At 39.8% G+C, this 25,513-nt stretch overlaps 1 protein-coding gene across 7 annotated transcripts in view; it reads right to left on the bottom strand.

Annotated features, from left to right (window-relative positions):
• The window catches only part of LOC124142900, a 49,915-nt gene continuing 24,402 nt past the window's right edge, over positions 1–25,513 (bottom strand). For 3 of the 7 annotated variants that reach the window (XM_048386380.1, XM_048386381.1, XM_048386384.1), the window contains 6 exons: positions 21,873–21,933; positions 19,910–19,976; positions 17,791–19,557; positions 10,977–11,093; positions 5,620–5,786; positions 1–1,496 (listed from right to left, as the gene is read on the bottom strand). In XM_048386380.1, the coding sequence (XP_048242337.1) occupies positions 1,334–1,496; positions 5,620–5,786; positions 10,977–11,093; positions 17,791–19,557; positions 19,910–19,976; positions 21,873–21,933 (2,342 nt within the window). In that variant the 3' untranslated portion in view covers positions 1–1,333. The remainder of the gene's footprint in view (positions 1,497–5,619; positions 5,787–10,976; positions 11,094–17,790; positions 19,558–19,909; positions 19,977–21,872; positions 21,934–25,513) is intronic. The other 4 variants (XM_048386382.1, XM_048386383.1, XM_048386385.1 and 1 more) reach the window with 4 other exon arrangements.

Raw genomic sequence — 25,513 nt, forward strand, 5'->3', positions numbered from 1 at the left:
TGCAAATTCGATTATTTTTATTTTCAAAACTTGCTTGTTGAAGCTTACTGAAGAGAGATCTTAAATCATGCAATCGAATATGAATAAATAGTCATAGTTGTACGAAAAGTTGAATATTACTAGCACTAGGTTTTGAAAATAAGCGTAACATGGTCTATTGTGCTCATAAGACGTTGTACATAGCAGCTGAATCAGGGTCAATTATGCTCTTAGATTTGTTCAAGATGACAAGTATAAACACTGCAGGCTAAGTAGTCAACAATATACATCATACACAATCGTTTCTTTCCAATTTTTTCAAACTTCAAATTGAGCAAAATTGAAAATTGTTACATAGTTCATATAAATATCAAAAGACAATACAGATCAATTTAGAAATGTACATAGATATATCATGCGAAATGAGCAAAGTACTAGGTGAAATAATACTAAAATATAATACTATTAATAAAATGAAAAATATGCTTGATTTAAAAAATCAGAACAAATTACAAAATACACAGGAGCTAGTTAGCTACAGTAGGTAATTACAGCGTACAGTGAAAGCCCTCTTACAAAACGTCTCCTGGAAGTAATGCATGCAGATATTGCCTTGGTCATCATTTAGCAGAACACAAACTGTTAATATCAAGAACTTGTTTGCATATTTTTTTTAATACATTTTTTTTTACCTTAGTATTTACATGAAGCATTTTAAAAAAACATTACTCAAAAACCGTTTATGATAAAATGGCTTTGTTATGGTGAATATCGTTTCTCAATGAGTACCAAATTGATGCATTTGTACTTGACGCCATCAGCGAGTCAAAGATAAATTGAAACCCCTTGAGTTGCTCAGGGACTTTGTGCCTATATTGCCTTAGTTTCCTTGAGCTGAATATTCTTCGAAACATGGTATGCTAAATGAACACATTTTGACAGTCTCTACTACATTTCTGGCAAATCCTCTTTCTGTCAAAGAACAAGTCTACCCTTTCGGTTGTCAAACATTCAAATTTCTAAGCATCTTATCTACATCCTTATCAAAAGCTTTGAAGCATGATCAGCAAGAAGATAGCAGATTCTTTGAAATGTTCAGCAATCTCAAAAAACAGTTCACCATTTCTTTCCCATATGCCTTCATTTCACTTCCCATGATGCACCACTCCCTCCCATGCATTTCCATCAATCTCACAATGCATTCTGGTCTCACAGGCGAGTCTCAATCCAATAATGCACTTGAGTTCATGCACGCTACTCTCGTTCATGATCCACAGAAAATAATAGTAGTTTGTACAAAATAAGTGTCCATTTGTATGGTTCAGTAGGTGAGAAGCTACAAAGTGTGTCTAGTCTAGCTCTGCTCTTGTTCACCGTCTTTCACCGCGTCTGATTGCCACCTCTTTTTGTGTTGTTCTCGGCCAAAGCCCTCGTCATAATTTCCTTTGCTCTTGAAAAGTTGCATCAAGTGGTTGGTACAGTATATGATGCCATTATTGGCGGCAAACGTTTTTGGCCTGAAAATATACAAGACAAATCAGAACAGGTTCTAAAACATTTGCAGGTGTGGACTAATACCCTAAGAAATCAAGAAGTAAATTCAACAATTATAGCAAAGAGATTAAATCAACAAGGCACGGATTAATACTCTAAGATGAAATCAACAAGTAAATTCAACAATTACAGCTATGAGATAACAAACTGAAACTCAAAATCATTATAGGAGACAATATATCTCAATCACTATTTGGAAATGAAAAATACTTGTTCATATTATCATAATGTACTACATGTATTCACATTTTATACATGTTTCTTCAGGATTAAAACATGAGCTACACTTAGGATAACTTTTTTCAAACATGCAGTCATTGCTGGAATGACGAGAAAATCCCGAGGTCATAAATCCTCATATTGCCTGAAGTGGTGATAAAATCAAATTTTATTACCCAACGAAAGCTAAAGGAGTAAAGTTTTTAATTCTTTAAGTTTCTAATATACAATGATTATGTGCACATGATATTGTTATGCCCAAATATGTTTGATAAATTGCTTTTCAAATATAACTGTGTATATATCAACTTGGTGTCATTGCTCTATGGCTGAAATAATGCTGATGCGACGTCACATTTTAACTCACTCACTTGTGTGCATATGGATAATGTTGAATTTTATACAAATAACGTCCTGGAATTCAAAAACCTATCTTCTTGTTGGTGAACAGCTCCATCAAGTTTTGTCCTTAATAATTGAAGTTGGACTTCTAGGAAAAGGAATACTGCAATACGCCAGTCTTTCAAAGTGAAACTGCTACATGGCTGACACAATGCGGTTGCTTTATTCATGTTTAGCTAGCTTATACATTTAATCTTTAAGACAAAGACTACTGAAGTATAATTTAGTTTCCTTAGATACACATTTCTACTTAACAATAAGCAAGACAAAACCTCAGCTGTAGCACTGTGGCGAGACATGTACACCTATTTCCGTGTGTCCTGCCATTGATTTGGCCACAAGGTTTGTTTAAGTGCACTGAGGGACCTACTGCACCAGCAGTCACTGCAGTCTCTGCTGCACCTCAGCTTCCCTAGACAGGGAAAGGCCCATATTTACCCTTCTATTTGTAAATATATCTAAAAAAGTAGATATAACATTGTATATATAATGTTAATGTGACTGATAATTTGATGGATAAATTTCCTAAACTAGCCTGCTTATCATATCGTTATGTTGGATTTACACATTTAACATGTGACACATGTGTAGCACAGAGAAAGAGGTAAAAACTTGCAAAATGAAATAATTAATGTTTTAAATGTATGCCTTATGCATGTGAACATTTCTCCTTCGGCAGCTTTCCTGTATGATACTGTTCTTTAGGTAAGTAGATTACTGTCTTACTTTCCTGGTTCTGCCAAAACATAATAGTACTGTTGTATTATTACAATACACAGACAGTGACTTTCAACTCCACCTCTCTTACTGGAAGTAATTTACACGTGGTATATTTCCTATTACGTACAAAGTTTACACAGCAAACACTATCTTACAGTTAATACAGTTAATACAGAAAAATCAGAATGAAATTTCTGAAGTTGGTAATGGAAAGTGTGTGGCACAAATCCTGCTGTTATTGATGTATGGCTGACTACGTTGTGGAGAAGTGACATTCTCACTGACCGCCGAGTGGCCGATTTACATTTACCAAGAATAAGCTGCGAAGGAGTGTTAATTAGCCGAGGCCCATCTCGCTGATTGTGGCACAGAAATAACCATACAACAGTCTTTACCTCTGTACACAGACATGTACTGAGAATAGATACAATTTTCATCAATTACAGTCAGTGTAAATATGTATACATGATTAACGTTTGTGTATTTGTGTCAGATGAATATCCGCTACTTGGTGCGGTCACACTGTGATAAACATCAAGCCTTGAAACAATCAGTAACTGACTTACCCACACTTTATTTACACAGTAGAGAATCTGTTACCACGCTAACATTAACTATTTGGTGTAATTAACACCTAACCATGCAAAATTAGTGAATTACTGTAGCCTGTTTCTAAGGTTACAAACCTCTGAAAGCACTAAGTATGGTGTCATGCTTTACAGGTCATGCGGTAAAATGCACATTTATGCAAAAGAAGCAGAAGAGTGAACCTTATTAAACATACGTTGAAATGTTATTTACAAACAATACAATCTACTGATAAATATCTTTCTGAAAAGTACCTGAGACAAACAATACACATGATCTAAGTTATTTAAACCATTGTCCCTTTCACCACTTTACCAAGTGTCTCAAGTGAAGTACCTGGACTATTGCTCTCCACACCTGGTATGTGAATCAATGACTTCCATGAATAGGGATAATGAATTCAATGTAACATGACCCTTGAAATGAAAATGTCTTGATTATGAAGAGGTTCAGAGAACACAACACACTGCCAAGATATGCACCAGTTTGTAGCTGACGATAATGATGGTGGGGGATCAGTGAGGAATAAGCTTAATTCTGCAATCAGAAAGGATGACAGGCAATGTTTGGCTTGGCAAGGTTTCTATCTTTCTCATTCTCATTTATAGCATTTTCACCAGCTACGTTTTCGTTTCGTTTCCATAGCTACAAATACCTTTGTGGAGGAAGAATGTTACCGTCCCCAGTTCCAGCTGACTTGGAAGCGCCTGTACCGGCATGTGCAGAAGAATGCCAGTCTGCTGGTGGGGATACAGGAGGACCAGGCTGTGCTAGTAGTGACTGACGACAACCACACAACGCTCATACCATCATATAGGGACAACACATTACGCCCACAACTAACTGGGGAAATACTCTTGAAAAACAAAGCTTGTAGTAATCAAGATATACCCTGATATTCTCTGCTGTAAACAAAGTCATGCTTCTATGTTGTACTGACTCTAGGAAATATACACAAACTGGCTCCTTGTTCAGAGAGTCCTGGTGTCTTGTTGCTTACTGGAAGCCCAAACAAAGACTTCACGTTCACAAATGAAAGAATTTGAATGTACCAAACATCATTACAAAAGAACATTAAATTTGTGCCATGTGTTGGAATTCGGCTAACATTAGATGGACGTGGTGTTAAGGTCATGCGCTGTTATACACAAGAAGTAACAACTGTCCAACGTCACAGTAAAGAATACAGCAAAATGGGGATAAAGCTTGTCTTGTTAATAAGAACCTTCATTCTTTAAAGTCTGCATACACACTTAAAGCAAACACATTTTTCTTTCTGAAATAAAACTATGAATAACAATAACTTCGTCCAACAGCTTGCAGACGTAACTAGATTAACAATGACTATTTTTGTTGCATGCTGTAATTCCATATATTCCCTGCCTGAAACTCAGACCAATATCAAAACAGGACACCTACATGATAATTGTGATCAGAACACAGATAAATGTTTAGACACGGTTTCTAAATTTGATTACTTCTGCTGTTTTCTAAAACAAGCAAACCACAAATATATGAATAAGGAAACTCCACACAGAGCAAGTTGACAAGCTCTGGATATTGTTGTACCAACAGCCTGTATGATGGCAGAGAGAAGTGATGGGCCGTAGCATACACACACAGACAAGCAACCAGCATGTGCAGACCAACACAGCCAGACACAGGGACCCACAGACAACCTGGCCACAGACACACGGAGCACGGAAGGATTGCTGACAACAGCATGCTGGCCAGCTCTTGACTCACGATACATTAATTAATCAGTTTGTGTGCATATCTTGGCATAGTTTCTGTTCCCATGCATGAGAATAGGTCGCGTAGACAAACACCAGTCTCTCACCTGAAACTGCTCATCTTGTGTAGTGCTTGTCAACGTCAGGTTCATAAAGCATTTAGAATATCAACATATTCAAAGCACCAATATTTCATTTAATACCTTATTTTGAAATTGCTTTGGAAATTATTGACAATCATGTTCCAAAATTCTTGTTTTTGAGTAAAGCATGTGAATGTTTTGAAGTGCTACTCTGCAGTGGTAAAACAGGACGGACGTTGTCAAGTTGATGACACCCGACACTGCAAGACCAGATGAGAATGACAGATTCGGCAGACTGGGTTTGAACTCACGCACAATTGTAACCATTGTTGATTTCTTACGTTAACTTTGATTTGCAGTGTGTGCATCTAAAGCAGTTCTTGTGGTATATCACTTTGTTCATCTCAAATTTCTCCATTGCATATACAGTTTTCTGGCAAGCCCCGCATTTGTCCGCTGGCGTCGTTGGAATGAAAAATCCACCCTTTTTTTTCGGTGTTGCTGCTTCCTGTGAGATCAAATTAGTACAAACAACAACATGGGAATTAGTCAGGAAATTATGAATAACGCAAGCAGGCTGTCAAATCATTCGGACAATGACAAGAGCAACAGAACATAATAGTCAGCCATAATGCATATCACATCTATGTACATGCAATGCATGCTGGGATACTGACATGCTCACAAAGCTTCAAATAAGTGATAACTTCTCTGTGACCTGTCAGTCTTACTATCTCTGAAAACAGTTATCTGTGTTAACAATACTTGGGATACCTATAAACTTCAAATCAAGTGTCAATTACCTCTGACCTAGTGGGCGGAAAAAGGCTCGCCCAATCATGTGACAGGATACCAGTCTATTTCGGGATGAGTGAAGGAAACCTACACCTCATTACTGGCGGACAGCTTCTCCAAAGAAATGCAGCCAGCACATAATGTGCTGCATTATTTCAGAGCTTCCTATCTGTTTTTCTGCTTCAAGATTTTTTAAAGTGGGAAGGGTTGGGCCAGATTTAATAAAAAGACTAAAATAACAGATCCTGGTGGCAATCGACCCGACATCTCTCATTCCAAGACTGACAAATCCTCAGCCTGTAAACTTCAAAGACTTAAAGAATTTAGACTTCATTTAACCTTTGACCTGTTCAGGTGAAGTGATCAGGTAGCTTCAGGCACTAGGATCTTCTGTGCAGATCAGGAATCGGGCAGGGTTGGAATGTCTCAGTAAAGATTGCCTTAAGTATTGGGAGCCAGCATGTCAGGATGTGCTGTAGGTTCTGGCAATGTTGTCAGGTAACAGCAGACCACTCCCTCCTCCTGTGAAATCCTTGAGTCAGGCTGTCTTATTGACACGGATTACATCAAGAGGACTGCCTCGGTTGGTGGGACGGGAGATGGATGGGGGGGAATTACTCAATTATTTACACACCTAATCAGCTGCACATTCATGCCTGGTGTTGGTACAGGTGATACAAGCCTAACCAGGGCGTTCCACTACAGTTCATTCAAGATAACTAAAAATATATTTCCTGTACATGATTGTCAAGCCATTTTCTCCCTTCTAAGCACTCATAATAATGGAATGTTACTCAACATGTAACCTGTTACATAATAACCACAAAATAGAATAGAACATGTATCATTGTCTAAGCAAGGAAAATTACAATTCAATTAGAACTGAAAAATATATATTTATGAGAACAAGATATTATATATGTGAAATGAGTAATGATGAATGAGTGATGATTAGCCTTATACACGGGCAGGGAGGACAGCGTAGGGCATTCATTCAGGGCAACCAGCAGAGGTATGTTTCGGTACTTGTCCAGTGAAAGTTAAATGTTGGCTTGCACTGGGCCCTGGAATGCTACACTGTCCTCCCTGTATGATCGGTATGTCATATTGGCATGTCATGCTATTAGTACAACCACCCAGCTGCAGCTGTAGCCACGGTGACCACTGCTGCACCAGCTGGCCGCATGCAACAATCGGATACACACATGCAGCAACTATATGTGGAGCTGTCATTTCAGCATGGTTTCCCTCTATGTGTAGTTAGTTGTGATGAGGTGGTAGTACATTGCCTTATCCAGAATCAATAAACATGACCAACATAATCCCCTCTAAAACAATTAATGTTTTTTTTTTGTAAACCAACAAGATAAGAGATTATAATGGTAGTTAAAACACAAGTGTCTGAGTGACCTTGACAGTTAGGGTCACATGATCCACTGGCATCAGAGAGACAAATGAAAACCTGACCATGATGATAAACATACAAAGGTCAACCAGCCTATCTGTTATCGCTGCTGATAATTAGATTTTCCTTTTAACCACTGATGTAAATTTCAGTATGTTATCAAGATAAATGCAAGATGCACTATTATGAGACACATGGGTTCCTTGATGTAACCAAATTTCCAAAGATGTATAGCTGGGAATCCTGTCATCTCCTCCTCCCGAGAAGGCTGTTGTCCCTATCCCCGGGGCGTGTTTCACGTTAGTGATGTACTTCACAGACATGCAGGGCTTTTTACACTTGTTGTTGCTGCCTGTCAGAGCTGAGTTGTGATCCAACACTCCACCATAGCAATGTTGACAACACGACGAACAGACAAGACTCATAGACAAATGACAACAACAGACAAGGTCACTGTATGACATGCATTATATGATAACATCACTTGTTTCTGTTTGATCATAACCTTTCTGTTATTGAATCCTGTCTAATTAATAAAAGTTAATTTATTTTAAACATTTATTTAACAATTTCCATTTTTATCCTTACATGATGATTCAATTAAAATTAATTTCCTTAAATGGTCAAAGCCTATAGTCTGAAACAAATACAATATCAGTAAAGTAGAAAATACACTCACTAACAATATTTTTGCTCTTCCTAGATATAGATCATAATAATTATTTAAAGCCATTTTTCACACATAGCAAGTTTAAACTTTTTAATTTCTAAATACATAACAACTTCTGATGAAACGATAATTTTTGGTGAAATGTCAAGCCCACTTTATCGACAAAGGTCACACAGGAAGGACAATCAGCTTAAACTAACTGGCATAGGCATGGTGTACAGTATCCGCCAGTCAAGAGGGAATGACTCATACATGGCTGAATGTGCAGCCTCTGTCAGTCTCTGACCATAGGCTGCAGTGAACTTGTCCCGATCCCCAATGTAAGCCAACGTTTCCCCTGCATGTTTGCAGATTACCAGTCAGGCAAATACCACATTGATTTTCCTTTCTCTATCCTCCAGATATGAGGACTTCAGAGTTCCGTAACACGTAATCAGCTTAATACCACCATCATACGATCTGTGGACCACGAATAGATCGTCCAAAAACACCATGTTTACCATACTCTATGGTGATGTAGGTTGGACTGCCGAGTAGCTTTGTCAGTACTTGCTTCAGCCCAAGTAGCAGCATTTGTGTGCATGTATTGACCATGTGTGTGCTTCACACTGGAATATCATGCGGACTGGTAGTTTTATTTCCTGTTGCTCATTGTGTGGCTGTGACTGGTGAATATGTAACCCACAAAGAAGCCAATACCCAGGTACTGAATTAACTACTATAGAAGATTGTACAGGGACTTTAACTCTGTTTAGGCTGACTTGTATCAAGGACACAACAGGTCATTCCACTGGGACAGGGTGTGTTTCTTATACCAGGCGAAAAAAATCAGTCAGCCAAGACCGTGATGGGATATAAATGTTTGGATGAACAAAAGGGTCTGTGTTGCGTACAGAGATCAGATGAGATTGGCTGCCACTTCTTACGAAGCAAAAAGCATTTAATGACAATGGTGACACACGCGAATTGTGGTGATGCTGTGTACTTAGTGATCTATTATCCCACATTCCTAAAATATGCCACAAAGGAGTCACTGTGGACATAGATTTCAGAATCTGACATATGTTCCACTCATTGTGTATTTACATATGAATATAGATAGTCCTCCATGGAGGATATTGTGGCGGTACTTATAGTGAAGCTATGTCAAAAAAGTCCAATGAAATCAGCATCAGAAGTGAAACACAAACATGATAACACACCCATGATTATTACATCGCTACGTTACAATTTCAAAACAGGAAGTCACCAAAGTTCATTTATGCGGAAATTTACTGATAAACTGTTTTCCTGTAAGCTCGTACCATGCACCGCTCAGTACATGTGATAACACCATGTTCACGCCCTCACTTTCAGAACAGAAACACAACCTGTGTCCCACGAGCTACTCTGCTGAATGACAGGTGCGGGCCATCTTGTAATTTCCAGTTAAATTGCTACTGTCTGACAAAAGTAGTCGGTGTATATTGTATTCCATTGTTGTCAGTGAATAACTGCTGCATCATGACGGAGTCCTGCTGCACCCACGGCACCAGAGTCATGGGTGGATCGTGCACACATGGCAACAGAGATGAAGTGTTGGAAAAGAGCACATCCACGAATGTGTGTCCGACAGTACGGGAAACACATAACATGTTACAGTGGCTTGTTGGAGGGTACTTCCATGTGTGTGGGGTCTTCACCAACCCATGCTTGCCGTAAAAGGCGACTATGCTTGTCCTAAAAGGCGACTAACGGGATCGGGTGGTCAGGCTCGCTGACTTGGTTGATGCACGGTCATCGTTCCAAATTGCGTGGATCCATGCTCATGATATCAATCACTGGATTGTCTGGTCCAGACTCGATTATTTACAGACCGCTGTCATATAGCTGGAATTTTGCTGAGTGTGGCGTTAAACAACAAACCAACCAACCATGTGTGTGGGTGTCATTAGTCCAAAAATTCAAATATACATTGATTTGAGCTGATGCTGGGCCTTAACACTTTAGTTTGGAGGTGTTTAGACACCTGTGATTTGGCCTCAGTATCCATATCCTCTATCTTGGCAAATATAGTACATAAAATCAAATCAATGAATCCTTATCAGTGGGTTTACAGAGAACATACTGAGTTTTAGCATGGATGTCCATAGCAGTGTTTACTGGCCAATGACAGAAACAACGATTAACATCCTGTTTATAATGTGAGTTGTGTGAACATTGTTCAAAGCAGTAATCATGATGACACGACTCACAAAGAGATCTGGCAATGTTTCAGGAAGCAGAGCATATAGGAATCTTAGTCATCTCTGCTCTTCTTGCACAGTGGCAACAACTCACACTGCCATTTGCATTAAGGTGGGTCCACCATGAGTCAGACAGAGGTGGTTGTGACAAACCATAGCCAACTACTGATCAAACAGAAACAAGTGATGGAAACAAATTGTTAGAACCAAAACCACAACAGGGCTTGAATTAGACTGAATAAACAAATGCCATATTGAGACAGAACCTGGGTCTACTGGTTAGCAAACAAATAGACATGGTGAACTGTATCACAAATACTTTTGGAAGAAATGTTACGAATATGATAAGGTTAACATACTTGACAATGAAATTAAATGTATGAAATTGTGAGAGGTCATGAATAGATGTGGTATCAGTCCCAAAAGTAACACAATGGCAAGTGTATTCCTTGGTACAATTCAAGCCGGGTCATGCATCCTTGTTAATCTCCAAGTGCAGCGGACGCTGTCTGCTGTTGTTAGTAAAACACTACCTACAACAACTAAAGCAGACAACACAACAGAAAGAGATGAAAGGGAGAGATAGTATACGTCTATATGTACATTTTCTTTAGCATCGTCAGGCACACCATTATCATACGTCATAGAGTCGGTATCGGAAGGGGAACTCAGACAAACCTGCGTCACTTCACTTTCAGGGGATTGTCTATCGCCATCCTCCTAAAAGCAGATTTTAATTTCAATCAAGAATTTGGTACTGACTTAACATCTTGAGAGATATTGCCAGCTTGTCCACAAGCAATGACATAAAAATGCCCTTATGAATGTGTTCAAGACACAAACCGCTGAGAATTTTGTGTATCTAATTTCTATTGAGTCCAAGAGGGCTGTGTGCCCTGTACATGTCAAGGTGACCTGGGAACAGAGGTAAGTGTAGGGGAGCAAGCACACATTCTAGGACACTCACTGAAGTTCAGACATAGACTCCCCGAGGGTGGCAGCGTAACGCACTGACACCAGGGACAGCACTGACACCAGGGACAGCACTGACACCAGGGACAGCACTGACACCAGGGACAGCACTGCCATCAACAACATCAACGGGGTCATTACTATAAGATTCGTATCACTAACCATGTTTATAAATCCAGTGTCACTGATTCCACATAAATACAGATGCATTATTGTTGGTTGATGTACTCACAACTACACATTACCATGATTACAGAAATTAATTTAACATGTTAATTAACAGTGTATTATATCCCAATCAAAATTTGTTTGTATTATGAAAACATATTAGAATGATATTTGAATGTCGCCCATATCAATAGAACTAGCCAGTAAGTATGTTATAATATAGGATGGAAGTTTGGCCTGTGAGTTGGTCAGAAGGTCCAGACCCTGCATGTCTCATCTCGTCATGTGACCTGTGTGATTGACAGGTGTAGGTATCAGGGATGAAGGCCAGTTGTCAGCAACATATAATCTTTCATGGACAATAATGATCTGTTTGTGCAAGTCACACAGACTATGCCATGAAGATAACTTTTCCTACGTCACAAGGCAATCAGCTGACTTAAGTTGACCTCATCTGCATATCTGATCAGTGTCATTATGTATCATCATATGAATTCATATGCTCCAAAATTGCAAGTTATTTAGTCCCATGGCCTATCTTTAAACTTTAATTGCATAACAAATTGCAAGTTATTTAGTCCCATGGCCTATCCTTGAACATAAATTACATGACATATTGCAAGTTATTAGTCCCATGGCCTATCCTTGACGAAAATTACATGACATATTGCAAGTTATTTAGTCTCATGGCCTATCTATAAACTTATAAAATATGACATATTGCAAGTTATTTAGTCCCATGGCCTATCCTTGAACATAAATTACATGACATACTGCAAGTTATTTAGTCCCATGGCCTATCCTTGAACATAAATTACATGACATACTGCAAGTTATTTAGTAAATACATGACATACTGCAAGTTATTTAGTCCCATGGCCTATCCTTGAACATAAATTACATGACATACTGTAAGTTATTTAGTCCCATGGCCTATCCTTGAACATAAATTACATGACGTACTGCAAGTTATTTAGTCCCATGGCCTATCCTTGAACATAAATTACATGACATACTGCAAGTTATTTAGTCCCATGGCCTATCCTTGAACATAAATTACATGACATACTGCAAGTTATTTAGTCCCATGGCCTATCCTTGAACATAAATTACATGACATATTGCAAGTTATTTAGTCCCATGGCCTATCTACAAACTTATAAAACATGACATATTACAAGTACATTTAGGCCATGAAATACCTTAACTGATTCCCATATTTTCCAACTAACATTAAGTGTGAAAGCCCACATTAGCAAATGCACAATGCTACAACTAATTAAATAGTATACTAGAGTAGTACTCCACATGAGACTGGAATCTGATCCTAATGATTTACTAGCCAGTAGGCAACTGATTAAAATTGACTGATTATTCATAGCTGATTTTGAATTTTGAAGAAATAAAAAAATCAGCCATAAAGATTTAACAGCCTTAAGGGCTGATTGATCTACTGTTTCATCGATTAACATTAATCAAACTGGATTAGAGCAATAACCCAAGGAAGTCATTTTATTATCCCTCAGGCGATAGTTTTTCCATGTTTTACTTTCCTCTTGCACTATAATCGGCATACATTTCTCACACTTAACCAAATCTAATCGCTCCTATATCGGACACACAAGAATTCACAAGCATCACTAGAATCAGGGCTTCTGTGTAGGTACGACTTATAAGGCTTGTCGTCTCTCGGCCAGTGGTGTCACAAAACTCATCAAATGACCTCAGTGAACTCCAGATGACCTTTGATTTTTGCTACAGTTTTAGGTTAGGGAAAATGCTTGACATGCTGGAGGACTATTTTTCACTTAATTAATTCTCTACACAACAATATCTGGTATCACGACAACTGCTGTCCCTGATTAGATGAGTAACTCCACATCAAATGGGCTTTTGTTGTTGAGTTTCTGATGTTGGTATCAGCAAGCACCTGCTTCCAGTCATGATTATTTCCTTCCTATGTTTCAAGGCCGCTCCGCTCAGTACCTCATGTACAGCAGACACTATCACAGAGCCCTACAACACGACACCTAGAATTCTGTTTGTCACACTTAATAGGACATTAGTCATCAAAGGTACTTTGGAATGTCACTTGAGCATGTGACAAAAAATAATCAAAACAAATGACCAATAAGCTGAATGTGTAAGTTGAGATATATATATTATCCCTCAAATATATATACAGCTTTGCTAGCTACTGTCAAATCTTAGTTGGGGCAAATTCGTAACTTTACTTGTTTAGTTCATTCTACACTGACTGACACTGTTGGCAGCAGAATACGCAAGTATTAAATGCAAGCATTGTGGTGTGGGAGCCATTTACAATCTGAAAATATGCTTTAAGAAAAAAGACTTGTTTCTTTTGAAATTTAGGTCTGAATGAACGCATGATGTGACATTTTGAGCTTGACAACGGATCTGATAAAGACATCATCCGCCTAAAGAATGTTGGCCCATATCCATATGCTGGCCGTGTTTTAAAACTTCAATAAAACTTGAGACCCATCTTAGATCTTTATCTGGTACATGTTAAGCTGTGGGGAAACTGGAAATCCCCTCAAATGCATACAAAGCCGGATGAAAATCTGCATTTAAAATGTCAAGTTTACATTCAAGTCAAGACACTGGCACTGAACATACGCCCTCTTTTCATCAAGCATGTGCAATCTGCCATTAGATCACATTCCTTCACCTTCAAGGACCCATCCCGTACCTTAGACTGCATGAGAGGTTACAGAGGCTAATAAAGTCTTTTGTCATATTTGAATAATTAACTCAGCAAGGTGATACTGGAATATCTGGCTTGGCAAGGACTAGCTGAGTTTGTGGGTATCAAGTGTCTGCCCTAGTCTGTAGAAACACATGCAGCAGGGTCACATGATATGTGGTCAAGTTACACACCATTTGTGCAAAAACACATTCCTATCGACTGTGCTCCCACCTAAATAACCCTCACCTTCTTCTGTACATGAATGATATCCCATTTTATTGTCATTGTTGATTTTTATTATGATAATTATGATATCATTATACCCAATATATTATCAATAAATCTAACACATAAAAATTAGTGATTGATTTATATTTGTTTATTTGGATTTACAGAAATTGAATCCTATCAAAATATTGTAAATTATGTATAGATTTGAATTTTGCAAATAATCCAATCATGAAGAAATATTTAGTGGGATGACACTGGAATTATAAATAGCTATAGTAAGTAATTCATTAGATACAGGTCACATCACAACTATCAGAACCAACACTGCAACCAAGAAATCATTCAAAATAGTTTCAGGGTCAGTGTGCTCTGAAGCTTGAGTAACCTAGGATAGTCATTTGTGCTTCAACAGCCGGAAATATATACCACCATTTCATCCTCCCCCAACCACTAGGCTGCCATAGCCAGCAGCAGGTGGCAGAAGCAGAGCTATCCTTCCCTCCCCACAAAGGGTATTCCAGTCTAATACCCCATGTTCATCCATTGACTAACATACACTATCAAAAACAAGTGAGGCATGGCGAACATCGATGAAATTCACAGATGCAGTGAGCTTTGTCTGCAACAACTTGCTGTCTGCGAGGCCCTGAGAACTGAGGCTAACGGTGTTTGGAATATCATGGCAAATTCCCTAGTGCCAATCTCCAAATATGGTGAGTGAGAGAGGCACTCTCAACAAAGATGACAGCTCAACAAAAGAAAGTGGCAGCATGCAGTTGATGAATCATGGCCACCAAGGAAACTAGCCCCAACTATGTCTGAACTTCAGTGATAATATCCTAGAAAACAGAACAAACTGGTTAGAAACAGTGTTTAGCAGTCTTGGTTAGGCCTACCTCCATCCTGTAGCTCGTCTCAAACTGAACTGGGCCAGTGTCAGTTTTGAAAACAGTGGCAAGCAGGCAGACTATTTATAGATCAATGGAGTCTGGAGATTTTTCCAGGGGAAGTAACTCTAATGTTGAAAACATGATCTGGTGATTTCTTATCTGGTTATATTATGATAAATAGGTCAGACCAGATTTACTACCTTTTGAGCATAACGTTGTACAAAAAAAAAGAATATCAGAAACTTTCTCTACATTAAATGTATCAGGAAAAAGAGGGAAGGGGTTTTTCATTTTTATTATGAAATATATATATACTGGCTATATAATCTATTGTGAAATAAATCTAACCAAGACTGCAAACACATTCTAAAGTCAGCAAATTTGATAAAGTGATATAGGGCAAATTATTTTGACAAGAGGACTTACAATTTAAATGTAGTTTTATCTTAAATATATTCTGTCTGATTATACCAAAAAGGATAGAAAGGATAATTGTCATATTTGCTAACAGGTTGATTTTAAACCAAAAATCTCCCCTACAACCAGTCAATTCACAAAAGGTCAGCATCCTAGTTCAACAAGTAGACTGGAAAATGATAATTCCCCAGAAAATGAAATAACCTGATGTTTTGGTTTGAATGAAGTCTTCCCCAATGAAAATACTGCATACAACCTGTTCAGGTTAACTAAGACTGAGCTCACCATAAATTGATAATTGCTCCTCTTAATAATTGAATCTATTCTTTCAAAACTTTCACTAAATGAAACTGCCATCTTGACTTGATCCAACATAACAATGCAGTATAAAAGTTGGCAATGACAAACTATTCACCCCAGCAAACATAATAAGACACCTCACACTTTGCAAACCAACATTCAACGGAGCTCAAGTGGAAACATAGTTCTGAGAAATGAGTTGTGCTGAAAGTGTCATGAGTATATTACTCCATCTGTTGCCAGCACGACAGAACACACCCACATAACAGCTGCAGGGTCTCTATGGCAACAGATGGAGGGAGATTATCATCTAAATATACACTGTCAAGGGAGATCCGGAATCTTACAAAATATTCAATAAGAGAACACAACAATATTTATAAGTCCCAAAAATTATTGTCCTATTTTATTTCTAAGACTGAAATCTAGTTTATTGTTAAGCTGTGATGAACGTGCAGCTTGCTCGGTGTCTTTTGCTGGCAGCTAGGTACACACACACGTATTATGTCGACACACGGGTGGCCACATATCACACACATAGGATCACATATCACACACATGGCAGATAATGATAGAATGTTCAGATGATGATAATCAATGTCACATCTGTACCTGAGTTTATAGCATGACTGGACACATTGTATCCAACTCAATAGCATTCACTATATACACTCCTGAAGAGAATTCCTTTATGTGAGAGTGCTACACACCTTCCTGGTGACCCAACACGTCAGATACTTCATCACACCCTTTCATCACAGACTCACAATGAAATGAATGACTAAAAGTACTTGACAACAGGATCCAGTAATTAACTGAAAGATTTATGAAATCAGATGGAAACATAAGATTCCAGGGGAACATTGCTGTGTACAGGAAGGTACTCGGGGAACATTGCTGTGTACAGGAAGGTACTCGGGGAACATTGCTGTGTACAGGAAGGTACACGGGGAACATTGCTGTGTACAGGAAGGTACTCGGGGAACATTGCTGTGTACAGGAAGGTACACGGGGAACATTGCTGTGTACAGGAAGGTACTCGGGGAACATTGCTGTGTACAGGAAGGTACACGGGGAACATTGCTGTGTACAGGAAGGTACACGGGGAACATTGCTGTGTACAGGAAGGTACTCGGGGAACATTGCTGTGTACAGGAAGGTACTCGGGGAACATTGCTGTGTACAGGAAGGTACTCGGGGAACATTGCTGTGTACAGGAAGGTACTCGGGGAACATTGCTGTGTACAGGAAGGTACACGGGGAACATTTCTGTGTACAGGAAGGTTGTAGGGGTGCATTTCTGTAGTACGAGTACCTTGTAGTACGAGTACCTTGTAGGACAATGTCCCTTTCAGTACTGACACTGAAGCCTTTTATTTCTTCTCTAAAACAGAGATTCTCTGACTTCAGGTAAACTGTTTGCCTACATGTTTTGGTTGTCAAATATTCTTAGTTTTCAAATCATTATGATAAATAAAATTATAATCAAAAGCTGAAACAAAAAAAAAGTCAACATTTTCTCTTCTTGTAGATTCACTGTCATGCAGTCAACAACAAACTGGAAAAGTAACATATCAACACTTCAAACCAGCACAGATCCATCAAGTCATGCATCATTCCTGGCCAGAAAAAAAAAGTATATCAAACAGAAAAAACAATTTCAAACACAAAAACAACGCAAAAGAAATAATTCTAACTCCATAAATACACCAATGAAGTATTTTCTTACCTTTCGAGAGATAGGCTTTGGTTGTTCTTTCACTGCTTCAGCTTGTATGTTCTTGAATTTGGCCACCATTTTCTTGGCAGCATTTTCTTTTGGCATACCCTCTGTCCAGTCTGTCTGAGCTTCACTGATGACATCGGAGCGTACCTCTGGCTCGTTCTCAAACACGCCTGGCTCCGCCTGTTGTTGGTACTGGCCTGGCAGGTCGTTAGGGTTGACACTCTCAAACTGCCCTGCCCCTGGGGAGAGTTGGCCTCGGAGCGCCTTTATACGTTCCTCTTCCCTGGGAGGGGTGAACTCCTTGGTTCTGGTTCCTGAACTAGGGCTCTGCTTCCCACTCTGGCTTTCAACCTGCTTCCAGTGGGACACCAGGTTCCTGGCTGTGCCACGCTCGGGAAGCTCTTCTCCATATTTTGCAGGATCTGTTTCCTTGGCAACATCACTCCGAACCTCAGGATTGTTTTCAGCAATGCCACTATCTACCTTTTGGTTGTATTCAGGAACAAATTCTTGTGGCTGGTTCTCGAAAACACCAGTCTCAGATCGTGGTGGAGTTATGCCCCTACGGCTGGAGACTGCTACCTTGCTGTTTTCCTGTTCAATCTCCTTGAATCGTGAGACAAGATTCCTGGCATAACCTTTTTCTGGAACGATCTCCTCAATTTGGTTATTCTCACTGACGACATCAGGTGAGGTCTGGGGCTGACTCTCATACACACCACTTGAAATTCCCTCCCTAGGTGGCGTAATTTCCTTCACCCGGTTGGGGGTAGGTGGCGGGGACTTCATGTTATGTTCCATCTCACGGAACTTGGAAGCAACATTTCGGGCAAACCCTCTCTCAGGAAGAGGTTCATCAACCATTTCGTCACTCCTTACGACATCAGTTCGTTCAACTGGCCTGTTTTCATAGACTCCTGCCTCTGCCTTGCCCTCATACATCTCCACATAAGCTCGAGGCTCGCTGACATATTCTCCTCTTGTGTTTCTGTCAGGAGTTATCTCCCTTTTGCCCCTCGCAGCATAGGATGGTGAGCTCTCCATCTGCTTGAAGCGCTGAGCAATATTTTTAGCAGAACCTCTTTCTGGCAGAATTTCTTCAACCTCTTGCCCAGATTTAACAACCCCCTCGTAATCTTGTGGCTGGTTTTCGAAAATTCCAGCTTCAGCCTTTCCTTCGTACCTCTCAATGGTTGATGTCGGCTCAGAGACAAATTCAACTTTACCGGTTGCTCTGTCAGGAGTAATCTCCCTTTTCGAAGGTGAAGATCCAGTGTAACTGCCAGCTCCACTCTCTAATTGCTTGAATCTTGATGCAATATTTTTGGCAGTTCCTCTTTCAGGCAGTGGCTCACTGGTGCTGTCAACTGATCTGATGACGTCTGGATTAATTTGGGGCTGACTTTCAAAGATTCCTGCCTCTGCTTTACCTTCATACACTTGAATGTGACTTGCTGGCTGACTCTCGTATTCAAACTTCCCAGCTCCCTGGCGGGGAGGAGTTACCTCCCTTTTGTAATTTTTCGGCTCGTTTGCAATCTGTGTGAATCTGCTGAGAAGATTCTTTGCCATGCCAATCTCGGGAAGCTCTGCTCCAATATCTCGATCACTTTCACGTGCAACATTGTCCAGTTGGTCTGGCTGGTTCTCATAAACTCCCTCTTCCTGCTCGTCCCAAGTGATGTTCTGTGACTGGGTTACGTTAGTTGTCTGCTGTGGGCCACCAGATTCAAAAGTGTTCCTCACTGAGGACATCTCAGAGAAATGAACCTGAAAACACAGAAGCACAAAGTGTGAACAGAAGGATAATAAGGTAACATATTACTGAGCTTGTTCTCAACTCATCACAACAGGACAACAATCTCAACAGGACTGGACTGGGATGCTTCTGAAGAAACCTTTAATTTTCAAAATACTTCATGATCTATTGTAGGTCCAAATGGTAGTAGCTTGTTTAGAACTGAAACAATGTAATTCACTATTGATAGCCTGATAAACTTAGCTAGCAGATAAACAAAGGGTGTTTCAACAACTTGAATCAAATGTATACATAGGTGCAGTAAAACAGTGCAGATACTGGTATATCTGAAAGGCTAAGAAGACAAATAGAAGAAGTACTTACATCTTCACGGTCTTGCGTTTCCCGGGCAACATTGGAACTGTAGCCATTCTGCTGGGCAGATCCGCCGCTGAAAAAAGGAAAGGATTAATGCTCAAAACAAGTGAGAACTGTTTCACAGAGAGGAAATGTACAAGGCTTTACACTGTTGTCAGCAATATTACAGACATATAATGGCAGCTTGTATACAGCGGAGCCTGACCAGACAAGCCAGTGGTTACAGGATGTCAATGGAGTCTTGATCAAACAAGCTGACAAGTGACAGACAAGTGGTAACAGAAGGATGTCAATGCAGCCTTGACCAGACAAGCCAGTGGTTACAGGAGAGTGTCAATGGAGCCTTGACCAGACAAGCCAGGGTTACAGGATGTCAATGTCAAAGCCAGTGGTTACACGAGGGTGTCAATGAAAGCTGGATAAGACAAGCCAGTGGTTACAGGAGGGTGTCAATGGAGCCTTGACCAGACAAGCTAGTGGTTACAGGAGAGTGTCAATGGAGCCTTGACCAGACAAGCCAGGGTTACAGGATGTCAATGTCAAAGCCAGTGGTTACACGAGGGTGTCAATGAAAGCTGGATAAGACAAGCCAGTGGTTACAGGAGGGTGTCAATGCAGCTTTGACCAGACAAGCTAGTGGTTACAGGAGAGTGTCAATGGAGCCTTGACCAGACAAGCTAGTGGTTACAGGAGAGTGTCAATGGAGCCTTGACCAGACAAGCTAGTGGTTACAGGAGAGTGTCAATGGAGCCTTGACCAGACAAGCTAGTGGTTACAGGAGAGTGTCAATGGAGCCTTGACCAGACAAGCCAGTGGTTACAGGAGAGTGTCAATGGAGCCTTGACCAGACAAGCCAGTGGTTACAGGAGAGTGTCAATGGAGCCTTGACCAGACAAGCCAGTGGTTACAGGAGAGTGTCAATGAAGCCTTGACCAGACAAGCCAGTGGTTACAGGAGAGTGTCAATGGAGCCTTGACCAGACAAGCCAGTGGTTACAGAAGGGTGTCAATGGAGCCTTGACCAGACAAGCCAGTGGTTTCAGAAGGGTGTCAATGGAGCCTTGACCAGACAAGCCAGTGGTTACAGGAGAGTGTCAATGGAAGATGGACCAGACAAGCCAATGGTTACAGAAGGATGTAAAAGGAGGCAACGACACAGTAAACAGAGATGTCACAAGCAGCCATTGTGCTTGCCTAATACCCATTTCAGTCACCTCTTATGCAAAGCATGAGGTACTGGAATCCTATCCTGCCTAAGAAATTCCATTTGGTCTTCAATGATATTATGCTTTCTACCAGTTTCCAAACCTGTGTATGAAATGATTGGTGTGTTTTACTGAGTGAGTGAAAGGAACGATCAGGGTTAATAGAGAAAGATAAACAGTTAAGGTCAGGTCAGAGGTCAGAGGTTAAAGATCATGATCTAAATATCAGACATAACTGTTATTTATACCTATCTCAAAATCTAAAAAAGTGGATTTTATCCTGGTTTATGTTTATTTGTCAAGTTCCTCTTTACCTGCTATGATTAGTCATCTCATTAGTCAGTTGAAAAGATAGAATATTATTATTGATATCTGGAAGAAGGTTATGCAAATATTTGAGGCCTTAAAACATGCTTGTGTTATTCCAATATGGCCTTCTAGGGTGCTCCGTATCTGTTGATATGCAAACATCATAACGACACGAACCACACATGTGCTCAAAATCTTAATGCTCTCATAAAAATATCTAGAAGATCATAATCCCCCAAAATCCTTTTTCTTAAACATGAGGCTTAGAAAAATTGTTAAAAAACAAAGAAAACTGCTTTGTTTAGAAACACCACAACTATGACAGGCATTAGGAGAAGACGGTATCAGCACTGGTCACAACAGTTAGTGGTCCAAGCTGCCCGAACAGGCGATGATGTGGGAGGGCGGGGACAGGGCGTGGGCGGCAGGGTGGAGCTCAAGACAAACAATACTCACCCCATAGACTGGACGGTAACCTCTCTGACCACCCTGGAGTCGCCCTGGTCACCAAATGAATCTGAAACACAAACCAGACACTGACCATACCTCGTATTGACTCAGGTACGTTTCCCTAAACAAACTGACCCAACATCTTTTGTCTTCAAATTTGTCCACCAGCGTTGCCAACAATGGGATTCACTGTTTCACTGTAAAACAACTGGGACATTTCTCACATTCCTAAAGGTGTGAATGATGATGTTTGAAGTCAGGTGAAAGTGTGATGATCAATACAACATCCACATTCAATGTCAGTAAAGAACATAAATATCAGTAATCCATTGACTAGGAAAATGTATTACAAAAACTAATTAATCATCATATCATTCCTAACATCAACATGACAACTGGATACTGCATTTATAGTTTACACAAATGGTGGCATGTGGCATGTCAAAGAAGGAATGGAATCTTACAAAAAATGATTAAGTAGCATATAATAACAATAATTAATATCATACACCAATGTTTTCTCTCTGTCAGGTTAACAAGGCGTGTACCTGTGATTGTGAAACTATAAAACAGTTACATGTATTTGAAAACATATGGTGAAGTCTGCACTTTGCTCACCTCTGTCTTATCAAAATGTAACCTCGGCCCACAATGTGCATCTTATCAAACGAAAGATAGTCAAACACACTAGCCAGTCGGGACGCTTCTGCTGTTAAATGGCAGGAATTGTGAGTCAAGATATTCTCAGAAAGTAAACAAGTTAAGAAGGTCGCATTCTTGGGGTCATAAACCTGGGCAACTGGGTCACAATTTGAGAAAATCAATATTCTTTTCCTCAGACCATTCCCTGGTGGCACAAACATTATGGTGAAGGCAGGAGGATTGTATGAGAGCTTCATTGAGTATTATGCTGTCATTTTGTGAAGCACTTTAAAATCTTGTATCACTAGTTGACAATGAGGAAAATATTGCAAAAATCTGCTCTGAGTCATCTTCCCGAGGCAAGTGAGTTAACTGACTATAAAAGTCCAGTTTCCACCATTGCCGAACTAAGGTGGAATTCCTGGGCTCGACCGTAGTGCCACCAGTGGTTATTACGAGTTATGTTCCTTCTAAGCCTCTCCTATGGACCAATCAGATTCCACCTCTCGTATCACTTGCATTTGTTTCAAACAAAATGGTGGCGCCCAGTCAAAGCGATCTGATTGATAATCAAGATCTATATTGTGATTAAACGGGTCTTACATAGCGAAGTGCATCAAATTACGTGAGCACCTTGATTAAAAACATGAAAAGACTTGGAAAATATCTGTTGACAACGAGTTGGCAGTGCACATGCTTTGCAAATCCTGCTATCAACAGAAATCTGCACGACATTTTACAAACCGGGTTTCGATTTCGGTGCGCGATTTTGATTGAACTATGCATAGACTCCTTAGCCCAGCCAAAATGTAACTCCATAATACCAGCCTAGTTCGGCAAGGGTGGAAATGGGACCTTTATAGTCAGTTAACTCCCTTGCCTCGGGAAGATGGCTCAGAGTGGGAGCGAATTTGTTTGAATGCTGCTTTGAACAGTATTTCATTGATATCATGGCATGTCAGCTTAATATCTGAGGCAAGTCTGAGGTGATGCAGATCCTAAGGCATTTACCATGTTTGTGAAACCAGTGATCATAATTGATGACAAACCTAGAAACATGACGAGGGAAATCCAAAATGATACAAGTCTCAGATGTTCACTTGGTGAAACACACGGTCATGTGTAGAGTGCCGACATTCAAAGGATCATAATCAGCTAGGGAAATCTGCAGAGCTCTAGATTAGCTTTTGGTTACTTGGGTATTTTACCCATCGATTTGATTTTTATGGGGCATCCACAATTTTTAGTGGATATTCAATTTTTTGTTACCCACATGTTTCTTCACATTTGGGTATTTAAACTTGAAAACCCGTTTTGTAACAATCCCTGAAAATCATTTAATACCAAATGAACAGTAGTATACACATGTTTTAAAAAAATACCAAATGTAACTGTCGGTAAATTAATTTTGTGATCGGCTGATACAATCATTTTATCTAACAATGTAATATACACATTAGTTTTATTTCAATAGCATTCTTATAGTTTTTGTTGCATATTTGACATGCTAGAGATTTGATTTGGCTGCATATTTAAGTTTTATATTTAATGCATACTTTACACAAATACACAGCTGTTGTACACCCTGAATCTGGGATTGAAACCCATGATGATCTGGTCAGGGCACGTCTGAGAGTGAATGTTTTTACACTACAATAAGCACTGTACCAGATATACCAGCACGATATCCACTGTCGTCTACAAAGTGGGTAGTGGTGGATGGGTGTGCACTCCTGTCCGACACTGAACATGCCTGGCTCCACCTACACTCTGGTATCACAGTGGACAAGGCCGCCCAGTGCTTGACAGCAATGACCTTGTGTCACAATGACACACGATCAGCCAGGCCATACACTGTGGGTTGTACTACTGCAGGAGCTATGTCTATAGAAGAGTACTTTGTTGACAATCATGGTTGGTAGGCAGTTTTGACCAATGATAGATGTACAAGCAAGCATAGGTTACAAATGTCAAGTTGCAAACCCTTGAATCGTCTAAGAAGGTTCAGCATTACAAATGTGACATCACAAAGTTTAAGGACGCCAACAAGCTTAAAAGAGGTTCTCTTATCTCGACTTGTGACATCACACTTCAAGTGGCAGGGTGGTAATGTCAATAATATCAACTTTCAGTCTAGAACGATTTTGCTAGAATCACTACATTTTCTTCAGGGGTGTCCACATAATGTTTGCATACAAAGTAGCTGGGCTACACGATCAAAGTTTCACAATCATGTAAGGTGAGGTGAAATGGGGCTTAACGTCGTGTACCAGATTATTGTACTTCTGTTGCGACGTGCATGCATGTGTGTGTGTGGCTGCTTGTACTAGTCAATGCTAATTCCAAATTTATAGTGCTAGCCCACTGAGATACCATGCCCCAGTTTACACGAATAACCCACTCAGACACAGACTCTGAGCTGACCAGTCATTGTTTTAACCCCTTAATTCCGAACTAGGCAGGGTAACAACAAGTACCATCTTTTAATGTCTTTTGGCATTTTTTCTTTCCACAATTTAATCAAGCTATAATTGTTTTTACATAAAGTGATATTCAAGCAGAATGTCATAATGCTGCCTATACAATCTATGAAACAACATGAAGAACTGTTAGAATCAATGGCTACATGTGAAATCTATACAACCATGGAGAGCAAACACACAAATAATTCTGTAATCAATGAGAGGTAACCTTCACTCGGTGGACAAGGCAACAGCTTAGAACTGCACCATGCACCTGGGCTCCCCCGCAAACTGCCTCCACATACAGAACAAACACATCTTATTTACATTATGTCAAGTCTATTTTGACAGGTATCATTCAGTTCTAGAGTTATATGTAGCCATGTCTCTATAAATAACGTGGTCTCATGGAAACACACATATATAATATCTTATTGTAACTTTGAGATGTTTAGAGTATTTATAACTTGCAATGTCCCACTGCTGGGTATTATTACCAAAAAGAGCTGGCTGCCACGGGGACTAAAGTGCATGGCGGGATTA

This window comes from Haliotis rufescens, unplaced genomic scaffold (genome assembly GCF_023055435.1).
Source record: "Haliotis rufescens isolate VD_foot unplaced genomic scaffold, xgHalRufe1.0.p SCAF_6, whole genome shotgun sequence".
Taxonomy (NCBI): domain Eukaryota; kingdom Metazoa; phylum Mollusca; class Gastropoda; order Lepetellida; family Haliotidae; genus Haliotis; species Haliotis rufescens.